General features: G+C 41.5%; 1 protein-coding gene across 2 annotated transcripts; it reads right to left on the bottom strand.

The window, feature by feature from the left end:
• Positions 1 to 810: 810 nt before the first annotated feature.
• On the bottom strand, positions 811 to 12539 carry LOC310994403 (ER degradation-enhancing alpha-mannosidase-like protein 3). 2 transcript variants are annotated; one of them, XM_083983089.1, is made up of 20 exons: positions 11695 to 12539; positions 11514 to 11559; positions 10141 to 10241; positions 9758 to 9797; positions 9508 to 9620; positions 9153 to 9306; positions 8765 to 8899; positions 8411 to 8516; positions 8105 to 8202; positions 7802 to 7927; positions 7575 to 7658; positions 7033 to 7116; positions 6112 to 6236; positions 5827 to 5992; positions 5508 to 5665; positions 5301 to 5418; positions 4100 to 4273; positions 3695 to 3860; positions 3399 to 3590; positions 811 to 2838 (listed from the first exon to the last, which is right to left on the bottom strand). In XM_083983089.1, the coding sequence occupies exons 1-20, from the start codon at positions 11844 to 11846 to the stop codon at positions 2573 to 2575; spliced, it is 2604 nt and encodes an 867-aa protein (XP_083839215.1). In that variant the 5' UTR covers positions 11847 to 12539; the 3' UTR covers positions 811 to 2572. The 2 variants fall into 2 exon arrangements, with proteins under 2 accessions (XP_083839215.1, XP_083839216.1); XM_083983090.1 differs by having other exon boundaries at positions 5508 to 5662.
• Positions 12540 to 12843: the final 304 nt, after the last annotated feature.

Genomic DNA, 12843 nt, shown 5'->3' with positions numbered 1-12843 from the left:
TTTAACTGACCACCAGTCCAGCATACACTTTCCTTTTGCCAAACTCTTCAAACAAGTGGAACATGTCAACATTGAGGAGGTATTTCGTGAAAATGAAACAACAGATTTACCCTGGGAAACACCTGAGCCATAAAGGTGTAGCATGTCAACGTAGTTACTTAAAGTATGAGGAACTGAGTACTTTCCTTTATCTTTCCCACAGGCATGCTCCACCAGTATTTCACGCATTTGAGATGCTCACAAATACGGCTTTTCCACTGCTCTCATCAGCATCATCACTGTCACCTGTCATTATCATAAATGTCAACATTCTTGCCATGATGGTTTTCCGTGTCAGTGTTTTTTTCGCGGTCCGTCTCTCATTCTGTTTTTTACCAAAGTACTCTGTTCTTTCTGCTTATTGAACACAATTCATCTTCATATTTCCCAAGTGGAAGAATATGTAATACGAATATAATGAAATATGGTTTTGGAGTCAAATTCTTCAGCGTTTTGAGCATTCAAGTTTTGTTTGACTGTCAGGACTTCATTACTTAGAACAGAATAGACAAAAAAAAAGTCTCTTCCTACGTGGGTGAGTAGCACTAAAGAATATGAATCTGTCCTCACACGTGTGAATTATTCCAATGAAAAGTATTTCTGTGTGATAGTGTGATGTCTGAAGAGTACAGCAATGAAACTGTCCGTTTCCAGTTACAGTTGCAATGTAGAGTAAATTAAAAAGTTGAAAATTGTCAGTTTGAATTTATTGACAAGACTGCCTCACCCCACAGTCAGAAACCCAATACAGAGAACATGTGTAACAGAAACCGGAGCCTTGTCATGCGTCTCTTTTGGCACTTTTTTGAGCTACAGCCATTGATTTACAGAACCATTCGAAAATAGAAGAAAATTAAATAGCATGGAAAACAACAAAAAGAATCCCCTACTTCCTATCCATGGTCCTTTTTCCTGTGTGAACAGTAACGTACAGTCCTGAGGTATACGGGTTGGCAGTGCCTCGTACGGGCTAGACACAAAAATAAAAATGCCGTGTTGGATTAAGACTGAAAATGAACTCAGCAGCATCAGGAAAAGGTCCACTGTACAAGCATGAAAGAAACCATACGGTGGCATAAAAAGTGCTTTTACCCCACTCACACAAACTTCAGCTCACATGTCAGAGACAAAAAACATGCAATCGATTACTAATGACAGAAAAAAACAAGTGAATGTGAACCAACTTATTCAATCGTTGCACAACATGATTACACTTAATGCCCCAAAAACCTATTTAGTCTGTAGAATATGAGTGAGAGACTAATAAATGTTAAGTCTTAATTTAACGAAAGGACAAAACAGGAAATCTATGGAGTACTAACCCCGACCCTGTTAGTCATATTATGGAAACAATGAGCAGGATCCCAGGATGATACTTCTGCTGTACTCCAACAATCCAACCAGACATCCCTATTACAAGACACAAACACACACACATACTGTACACATATAAAATGACAGGCGAATGGTCATTTCTGTTTGAGACTGCAGACAAACCTGTGTTTTTGCAATGTTTTTCCAATAGACATAATAATCAGAACTTAACAATCATCACATAGTTAGTATGCAGAAAGAAAAATAATCCAAACTAAATTTCAAAAAGGTCCATGATGATCAATCCTACATAGGTTTCTTTCATAATCCCTTGGATGTTAAGATTTTTTTTTTTGGGGGGGGGGGCAGGTCATTTGATAGTGATGATGTTTCAGCTGAGACGCTTTCTTGAGTATTATAATGATTTAACACCTTTTCACACATTGTAGCAAAAAAAGGAAATGCAGCACACACACACACTCACGCACAAATGTCTCATCCAATGGGTCAACCTAGTAAACCGCATTCACTCTCAAAAATTCCCTGAAGTTGCTTACTATTAGAAAAGGAAAATAAACTTTCCATATTGGCCCCAACTCTTCTCCTTCATCTAACATTGGATCACTGAGGCCGTGGTAGCTAACACCACCTACTGGTCAGTCATTTATCAGTACTAAATATTTAACAGTACTCGTTGATGTGAAAGGTGCAGTCTAGATTGGATACTAATGGCATTGCATAAAAACATAGCTGAGTATGTTTTTGTTGCCTTATCTCCTCTAAGCTGAGGTAATTTCAAATTCTAGTTAATAGTCTACATCAACATCAGTATGTACTCCTTCTATGTACCTATAGTAGCAACACTACAGGCTAGGTTTAGACAGCACCAACCCGGCCATTTCCACCTACAGTTTTTGGCCATAAACTACCCAGTTTAGTTACATGAGATCATAACACCCCTCATTTTCTGCACCACACAGAATACGAGCTACACCTGACTGTCTGTCTCATAAATACAGAGCCATATGTATGTGTCAAAGTCAAGGCAGGACGTGAGTGTGGCCATCGCACTGCTTTGATCCTCCTCCATCAGCTGTAAACGTGCAGACCGGGTCAGTCAGGGCTCCATGTAGGGCAGTGAGGGGCTCTGAGGCACATGCCATTCAGAAAGTGAAGAGGGATCAGTGTGAGGAAACTTGGCTGCTTCGTGATCGGCAGTTCAAGGATTTGCGACTGGTCCAGAGTTTGGGGTTTGAGATGAATCTGCTGAACACGGTTCAGTTCTGTCGCTCTCTGTTGTTTTTGCACAAAACTGCTGCCGTTCTTGTGAATGTGGCTCTTCTCCGAGCTCCTCTTCCCTCAGCAGCACTCCGTCTTTCTCCAAGACAAACTCCAGGGTGGGCCCGCTGGCTGCTCCTTCCTCCAGCTCCCCCTCCTCTGCCAGGCGGAGTTTGATGTTCATGCTGGGTGGTTTTCCTGTCTTATCTGGAAAATGTGGAGGAGAGCCAATGAAATGTAAAGTCAGAAATGAGAGAAGAGAGAACAATGACAAAACTAACATTTGCCCTTTGATGTAATTTTGTGTTTCACTCTCACTGCAGTTCATCTGCTCAATAATCAGTGTAAGTTATAAAGCCAAAATCCAGAAGTGAGCTACAACATTTGCCCAAGCGGGATCAAAATAGCATCACAGCATCTGAGATTTTGTATCTGATGCATTTGAATGCTCCATCATGAGCTGGCTGCATGTTTGTTTGTGTGTTTGGTTTTGTCCATGTTGTAAATGTCCAAGACTTTGTATGAAAGAAATAGAAAAATAAGCACTAAGCCAGAGAAGTCATTAACAAGGTCTAATAAATTGTGTGATATCTATATTATTCCTGGATATATTTGGCATGCTAACTTTAATTTTTAAGATGTAGGTTTTCAGCTGAAAAGTGTTGAAAGACTGTTGGTTGGTTCTAGTCTTGTAACAGGATTTATTGGCAAAACAGCAGTATACAGAAGAGTATCATCCTTTAAATCTGTCTCCTGCTGGTTCTCACCGTGGCCCAGCTCCCTCTCCTTGGGCAGCAGCAGTACGTCCACGTTGTGATGCTCCTCCAGGGCAGCTGTTAGCACTGCACCCTCACGGCTAAACAGAAAGACTAAAGCTAGGGTGATGTCTTCAGTGGAGTCTCCATCACCAACCATCTGAAAGAGAGGAGTTTCCTCGCTGTTACTGCCCTCTCGGTGGTCTGAAAAAAAAAACAACAACAATGAGGGAATCGTTCAAATTTAGTTCTGTGAGGTAGCATTTTTCATTTATTCTAAACTTTGCATACTGATGCCAGTTCCTTACCTATGAAGATGACTCCTATGGCTCCGGCCTCCTGTAGCCGACGAGCCTTTACAGCAAACATGCAGTCACCACGAAGTGCCAGGGCAATACGGCCTTTTAGCTCCGCTGCGTTATCTATCGGCACACAGGCCGTGTAGGGGGAGGCTTTCACTATGCTGCCCTTCACCTGCGGCACAAGAGTTTGAGTGTGTTAGTGGAAGTTATAGTGGATCTTTAAATGGAAGTCTTTCGTTGTCATTACTTGTATTATATGTAAAGGTCCAACTTCTCTAATCACTTCTATGAAACGTTGGCAATTTCATAACATTATCACACACCCCTTTTTCTCGGGGTAAGATTAATTACTTATTTACGAGCTTTGATATTGACACGATGTACCATATCACTGTCACATTGGAAACTCACCCCGTGCTCCTGTTTGGAGAGGTCCACTCCAAATTTGGCAGGTCCTGCAGTGAGGACTCTCCGGCCCAGAAACGGGGGCGATATGAGCTGAACAACATGAGGCACCACCTCCTCCTCCTCTGCTGTCTGGCTTACCTCGGCTACAAGCTTTACCCGGTAGACTCCATTATGCTCCTGAGGGGATTCATATATAGAAAACTGTATTGAAAACAGTGTATGGGGGCGGTGCGTGGCGCAGTGGTTAAGGCGGCCGCCCCATGTAGAGGCTACAGTCCTCAACGCAGGCGTCCCCGGTTCGAGTCCCGTGTCGGGCAGACCTTTCCTGCATGTCGTTCCCCCTCTCTCTGCCTCCCCCTTTCCTGTCTATCTCACTGTGCTATCGAATAAAGGCAAAAACGCCAAAAAAATATACTTAAAAAAAAAAAAAAAAGAAAACAGTGTATGTAGTCATGGTAGGTAACCTACATTTCAAGCATTTTACTATTAAACCAGATTTTTCCATCACCAAGACCCAATTTTCACTCGATTAACTTTGCTTTGAACCCAATCCTTATAAACCGCTTAACAATGCAAAATCAAATTGATAGCCCATTTTCATTTCCCCTTCGCTGTTAGGAACCTTATAAGAGGAGAATATGCTTATTGCTGAAGTAAACACAGAGTACAGCATAGATCACCAAGAAATCTATTAGAACATCTTTGGATTATAATTTTCTAAATCCATGCAGCTCAGTTATTTGTTTAATCGGGAAGATACAATTGGTTCCACAGTTGTGTAATTAGCTTGCTTTGATGAGGAACAGCATGAAAATATGCAAGTCAGCCTAACTGAAACCAAATGGACCAAGTAAGGTCTTGCACAAGGAAGTGAAAATATAGTAAACATTACTTAGATGAATAGGGCCACAAAAGTATTTGACTGATTTGGCCATCTGCTTTCAAACTGTTTGTCATAGTAACATGTACTTCCCAACTTTATATCTTTTAAAATATCCTCTGTTTCATAATTACACATTTTTGTGACTAGATACCACAGTCTACAGAAAAAACAGAAACATCCTGTACTGCAAGTTTAGAGCGATAAATTGATGTTTTTACTTGAACATAAATGGGATATTGGTGGGGAGTGGTACATTGTAATCATTTAGACTAAGTGATCAAGTGTTGTGGCTCACTTGTTGTGAGATGTATACAAAAATACCTTCTGACTTCCAGTGTCTCCTGCTGAGAGCTCGTTCAGTGGCGTGAGAGAAATGCCCATGCTTTTCAAAAACTCCACTGGCTCCATTCCGTTATCGTGGAGTGGTAGTTCAATTTCCCTGTAAAGTACAAACACACACACGGGTTAAAACTCAAAATATTAATCTATTTCACTATAAATTCAAATGCTACTTGCAGCCGTACACACCTGGCAGGCAAGGGGCGGAAGGCTCGTCCCACCCCAGTGAGGTACTTGTAGCTGTCCCGGATGGTTTTTGCAAATGAAGGGTTGTTGGGAAACAGAGTCTCCGTGCTGGGGCAGGAGTGTGTGAACAGATCTTCTTCTTGAGGAACAGGAACAGTCTCCTGGAGGACAGGACCCACAGTTAAAAACGTATCACCTCTTACACTTTAAATATTGAAGGGACAGTTTGCATTTTAACTGTTCACTACATCTGGTGGTGAACTGGATACGCATGAATCATTGAGTACAAGTATTAGTTTTGCATTTATTCAAAATTCCTCACTGTGATGTTGCCTTGACAGGGCGGCTTGGTGGTGGAGAGTGAGACAGGGAGGAGATGAGCCTCAGTGGTGAAGATGTAGTCGTCAATGTCAATGGGCAGCTGGCTCTTCTCCGAAAACAGCAGGTACAGGTATTTAAACATCTCTGCCAGAAAGAAGGAGTCCATCCTGCGCATATATACGCACACACAGAGAATTACAATGTATTATTAAAATGCATTTTAGCAGACTGCGCCTTTTAAGGCCAGTTTAGACGCGTTTGTAGATGTATTTTTCTCACATGATACCTGTCTTCATGCGCTCCGGTGCGGACATCTTGCACAGCGGCAAAACCACAAGGCACCCTGGCGTAGGCATTGAGCTTTTCCACAATGGACTGTCCCACTCTGAGGTAGTAGGGGTCACCAGTGGCCTGCAAAATCAAAATATAATCTTAACCATATGTCTGTGTGATAAAAATCTTGTGAGCTGGCAGAGTTTTTTCTAAGACTTGAAGTCTTAAACGAGGAGATAGACAATGGACAATTGCGAATGTTAACTTGTCTAATGCCGTGTCAAATCTGAATCTGGCAACAGGTTATTCCACAATGTCACATGCTCATGTGAAACTTCTGTTGGTGCTTAAACATCTCATAACTCGTGACATCAAGGATCTTCCTTTACTTTTCTAGTATGCATACTATCAGTCTCTGTGACTGGAGGTGCCTTGAGATTTATATACGCTTACTATCAATAAGAGGCCTGCTATCCTCGGTTACCATGGCAACTGCAGGTGATAGTGGAGCAGCCCCGTATTACAAGACTAGAGATAAATAACCAGCTCTGGTGCCTTGTGACTGACCTTGTGTGTAAACACTTACAGACTAACTGAAAAATGCCTTTACTGTCCAACATGGTTCATATTGTTAGCTATGAAAAAGAAAGTCTTGTGTATCTACCGACGAGCCAAACACTTCATGGCTACCTCTGTCAAACATGCTGTCGGTCCTTCATATGCCGCCAAAAAACTCTTATCTGTGGAGGCATGTTTTGATTTGTCCATCCTTGGACCACTGTGAATGCAGAAGCACGTGTCTTTGTCTTTGTTATGATATAATCAGCCCTGTGAACTCTGGTGTCCAGTACAACATTGCTGTAGTTTCTTCTTCTAACAGACCTAAACTTTCTTAATTACAATGTTTAATTGTAGTTCATCAGCTTTTGTTCACCTTATAGAGGTAGTAAGTGCTTTCTGCAAACTCTGGTCTCAGTAGGTGTTGGCCCCAATGAACTCTGAACTCTGTAGTGAAAGCCTGCGGGGAGATTGACAAAAGAAAGAGATGGTTTAAATAAATATTTTTATCATTTACGTGGATAATTTCATAAAGAACCCACCACAAGACATTTCCACTTATTTCTCATTATGGCATTTGCTACAGCTTCTGCACACTCGCAGAATTAGGTCATTGGATTCAAATTGATATATTACACAAGAACCCATATTTGCTATAAGTCGTAACATGAAATATGCCAGTTTTAGGGATTTAGGACTAGAGATGTTTTTTTCTACTGGGCATTACGATAAATTAATTCAGTTTTTCACAGATTTATTTTGGTGAATTCATTAGATAAGGCAATAGAAGTCATTCTAATCAGCGTTAAATAACAGATGAAAATCCAATTGTATAACATTGATGATATAAAATGGTATCCTTTTCCCCACTAATGCACTAAAGTAGTGCAATTAAATGAAGCAAAGAGAGCAGAATACCTCCGGAAGAAACTTGTGCTGTTTGGTGACCTGATAAAGCATCTCATGAGTCTCAATAGCTGGTTTCAGATCCCCTCTTAAAACCTGTGTGAGAAAATAAAATATATATAATCAAATGAAAGAACTTGTATTTATTGACACCTCTCTGCTATCACCCTCTACAGTACAGTACTTTAATGGGAGTAAATGTGATTAATCTGAGTGCATCGTAAACCAATATCCCTGACCTGTAAGCCAGGGAAGAACGCCAGGAGAGAGTCCATCCAGCTGCGCACGCTCACAGTGGGGTTGTGCATGTGTACATTGAGCAGCAGGGGAGGCTGACTGATGTACTTCATAATGGCACTATAGTGCTGTTATACACAAACATCATAAAAAATAAATAAGAAATCCATGAAAAATGTCTTCAATCCAAACAATAACAATATCAACAAAATCAATACAAGGTTTATGATACTGCAGGTGCGGAATGGAAAGACTCTAATAAAAAAGAATCAGTGTATGGTATGACACAGTGACGGAGAACTTACAATGTTGAACCTCTCCAGAAAAACATTATCTCCTAGAAGAATGTAGGCCTTCATCAGGTATTCATAGTACGAGTCGATACCAGCCCCAACTCCACTGTCTGCAAACACACAAGTGGGTGAATGCACGGTGATGCTGCTGCAGTGTGGTTCAGGCAGAGAGTTTTCAATGCATGTGCTGCTGCATGTGTAATTCTGAACTACCCATGTTCTGTACTGTGTTGATTGTCAACGGTTTCATATTTCTTTGCATTCTTTCACCAAAGTTTTGTTGATTTTACCCTATGTTTGTATTTTAAATTGGCTCACCTCTGCGGACCCATTCTCCATTATGGATATTGATGACAGTGCCCACCAAATCACTTCCTCTCTGTCTCCTCTCCCAGAGGACATCCATAGCCTTCCTTGCATTTTCCTGAAAAACAGTCCATGTTATGTCTTATAATCTCTCTGATGTAAAAAACAAAAACAAAAAAGTACACTATTCATGTATATTTTTATCCTTCAAACTAAAATCAGTAATACCTGATTATAAGTTTTAAAAAAAATAACATGCTGTGTTTCTTATTAGATCTCTGTAAGTCACACATTAAGAGTGTATTAGAAGATCATAATAAACATTACAATAGACTGATTCTCTAAAGAGACAGAGGGAGGTTATACCTCAAACACAGACTCTCCTGACATTCTGCTGAGGGCAGCAAACTCCAGGATCATTGTTCCTGCACAGGCCGTGCAGGTGTCTGACTCAGTGCCTGTGCGTGAGAGTGGGTTCAGGACTCCATAGCGAAGATTCACCTGCCGAACAAAAAATGAAAAATGTATCTTGCCACTAGACTCACCACAAATTATTTTTAGCTCATCAGTAAAATTAAAAACATACTCTTCGTCTCCCTGTGGTGAACAAACTGTGACAAATTGTTCCCTATCAAAGAAATGACTCGAATGTCAGCATAATTCATAATAAGCTGGCAAAAGGTTGTCTTCTCCATTTGCATATTCAAGACCTAAAATAAGATCCTGTGGTATTTAACAACACAATAAGGAGTACCTTAGGGTAGGGAAGGCCACTTGTGGTGTTGAAGGCAGGCAGTAATCGATGTCCTAGTTCTTTAGCCATGTGTAGGAGCTCATCTTGATACCACTGCATCCTGTCCCCGCGCTGACGGAGCAGGTCAGCCATCACATGAGCACCCAGCAGCCCTCTGGGGACAATTACATGAAGGAAGTTAGGGTGAGATACTTCACACAGCAGGACATTTGGTAATATGCTACACTGATGTGGAATAATTCTACATTCAGACTAATTCAAAAATATGTCAGGCTTTGTTAGTAATACCATTCTAATAAAAAAAAAGACCATACATTTATACATCCAGTTATAATAAACTGGATATGTTTCATACCCCAAAACTCTGATGTTGGTCTCAAACACAGACACCACCACATCATTGTCCAGACGTACATCGCTGACAGCTTTCCTCACTGCGTCCTCAAACTCATCAAGCTTGTTTAACACCTGATAATGCACAAACAGACAGGAATTGACACATTTGCTGGAAAAAACTGAGGGAAAAAAACACATGTTGAGGGGCTCATAAACAAAAGCAGAGAAAAGTACTTTAATGCTAATGCGTCTGAAGAGCAGGTACTCACCACCAGGGTATCAAGGGTGTCAATCAATGTGAGAGAAAACCTACAGAGACGGAGGAAGAAATGTAATGAGAAGCACTACACGGTGCTGTGTCCCACTTAACCACTGATCCACTTCAATTTCTAATGAACCACTGACTCTTAAATGTCACATCTGTTGCATTTGCAGTGAAAAAGTCAGGGGTTTTTGTAGCACAGCACGATGTAGGAATGCCATCGGACACACACAACTTCAAACCAGCACCTGTAGCTATAAACAAACATAATGGCCTTGCTCTGAACTGATGCCATTTGATGGATTAAAAATATATATCTAGTTTGCTTCAGGCTGAATTAGCATAACTGGATCCTTCTAGACCCCAGATGTCAGTGGATGACGAACTTACTTTCCCAAGGAGTCATCTATGCTGCCTCTGTTGGGCTCCTGGTCACGGACTCTACCCCTGCAGCTGAGTGGCATCAGCTCGTCTGCTGGATAGGCATGTTTCTGCAACACAGGCAATAGTGACGATCTTCACACTTCATTTAATACTTTACAGAAAAGGTGTAATTAAGGAACCCTACACGCCTACTGCTGGCATATATATGCTGTCAAACACGTTTTTCCCCTCTATCTCACATACTGTATATCTTTCTTTGCTTATACTCTTTCTCGAGTTCATCCCCATTATTTCTAACACATACAGTACATATAGACGCCCATACACACGCACAGCTCAACACATACGCATGCTCACAGACACGCACGTACGCATACATACTTTCCACCACAACTCTAACTCATATCCATATACAATACAGCACTGTTTGCACCAGTATAGCACTTGTCTTTGTTGGTCTCATCTAACCCTTTAATAAGTTGTTGTTTTTTGTCTTTGTATGTTTTTGTTGCTTCCCACTTGTTTTGTACCGGTAACATTTCTTTTGTCCGATATATGAAGAAACCTAGCTAGTTTTTGTTTCCCCAAAAGCCATTTTCTCTCATCCAGGTGGCAACCCGATATGTCACTTAGTTACCAATATGTGGCTTGAATGAAAATGGGTACTGAGAACCAAAACTGAGACCGAGCTACTAACTGGGAGACACAGGCACAGAAACTGAAAAAAAAAGTAAATTCTCCACCACTCAGTACTCAGTACAATACTCTGTTTAACAAAAATCATCTTTGTCACCAAGGCTTCAATCTGCCACATCCCATTTTCAAAAACTGCCACAGTCGTTGTGCTTGCACATGCACATCTAGGCTTAGTTATAGTAAATTATTCTAATAATATTTATTGCACTTTGCACCTCTACCAGACAATCTGGAGCAATGAGCAAAGTGTTCCTTTATACACCTCTCACTCTGCAAGGTCCGGTTTTGTACTTATTCAGACCGAGGTCGCATTAAACTGTGGCGAATGAGTTGAGCCACTCATGACCTGGTTGTCTTTGCCTTGCTTCATGTGAGGAAAAGCCTGACTCTGGGATCACAGACTGTTCAGCTGGCATCTGTTGCAACAGGCTGTCGCTGTAGCTGTAAGCAAATCCTGCATGTTTTCTTTCTGCACAACCCTACAAAAATAAAATCCAAATCTACTGAATTCTGGCCACTGATTCACAATTTCTCTATCGGACAAGCACACTGAAAGAAAGACACAGGCTTAAATGTGTTCTTTTCACAATGAAGTTGTTCCTTACACTACAAAAGTTCAGTATTATTAATACTTCCTTAAGACAACTGAAACATTCAAATGCCAGTATAGGTGACCAACTTACCATGTAACTGCCATAAGCGTGATCAAACATTTCAATAATCTGGTCCCTGCAACAACAAAAAAAAGGGGAAATATAAAGCAATAAAATGAGACAATGGTACTTTTTTTTGCAGTACTGCAGAAACTTCTACAATCTCAAAACTGACCAACACTGTTATTATGCATGCCCAGACATTGCTCACCTGATAACAGTCTTCTCCTCTGATGTCATGCTCTGGCTTTCTTGACATCTCACCCAGCCAAGCAGACTGGTGATTAGTAGGGTCTGTAGCATCATCATCGTCCCAGCGGTAGAAGGGTGGACCCAGCAAAGTTTATGTCTTAATCTCCTCATGTAGTCTAGACTCAGGTTTGGAAAGAAAAAAAAAAGCTCCCGCCCTTCGTCCAACGCCTTCAGAAAGTGAACCAGCGGAACCAGCCCAACATGTACAGCAGCTGTCCTCCTATAGATCCTCAGTCTTCATCATTTCTGATAGGAGAGTCGGCTGCACAGTTGTGGCTAACGTCGGCAGACGTTAGCTACCTCCCAGCTCCATTTCCATATCTCCTCATTGGTTGTTTTGTAGTTGATCCGGCTTTTGTTATGACCACCTCATGCCACACACACAGAGCAGCTCCAGCTGACCGCTACACATGTAAACAACAGAGGTGTTGGCAAGCTGCAGCTGAGCCCCCCGGTGAAAATTAACTATGGACGTTGTCCAGAGCAGCACAGGCTAACCCACAAGCACCAACAGGGTACTTGTTAAATGTATAAATAAGAGGAGATATGAAGAAAACTTTAAGGTAGTTAACCAAGTGCAGAGCAGTGAGGCTAACCCTTGCTAGCCATCGCTAACTAGCTAACAAACTGCTAGCACACCGTCAGTGTTGAGCGGTGCCCGTTAGCTACAGGCTAACTGGCATATAAAGTGTTAGCTAGAGAGAGTTGGCTTAATACCATCACCTGAAAAGAAACGAGTCACTTGCCATGTATAGTAACTGTCACACAGCTGAATGGTCGATGACACGTCCTCAAGTATCACTACGGTCCTCTGACAGACGTCGAGTACCGAGCTGTCAAAGTACAGGCAGTGTTTCGGTGCCCGGCTGCGTTACTCCTTTGCGCCCTGAACAGAGTCTTAGAGGCAAACTTCACCTCCACTTAGCTAACGTCAAGTTTCCTCCTCAACATATTGAATCCTTCAAGTGGTTTAGCGTTTAGTAACAGTTGGGCCAGGGTTACAGTCTGACAGTGTAAGTAGTCCAGTCAGGAGAGAGTTTCTCTTGCAGTCGTTACTGAGGGAAACAAATCCCCATTGCACATGCATGCAACACTGACGTCACGTGGT

This window comes from Trachurus trachurus (genome assembly GCF_905171665.1).
Source record: "Trachurus trachurus genome assembly, chromosome: 12".
Lineage (NCBI taxonomy): Eukaryota > Metazoa > Chordata > Actinopteri > Carangiformes > Carangidae > Trachurus > Trachurus trachurus.
Note: the sequence above shows the minus strand (reverse complement) of the source record. Positions and strands in the feature narration are given on the sequence as shown.

Bases quoted from the DNA above. Each gene is read 5' to 3' on its own strand.
- LOC310994403 (XM_083983089.1), bottom strand. From the start codon at position 11,846: ATGAGGAGATTAAGACATAAACTTTGCTGGGTCCACCCTTCTACCGCT. The intron at 7,659-7,801 runs GTCAGGGATATT...TTTCTCACACAG, and splicing joins CGTTCTTCCCTGGCTTACAG to GTTTTAAGAGGGGATCTGAA. The intron at 2,839-3,398 runs GTGAGAACCAGC...CACATTTTCCAG, and splicing joins GGAGAGGGAGCTGGGCCACG to ATAAGACAGGAAAACCACCC.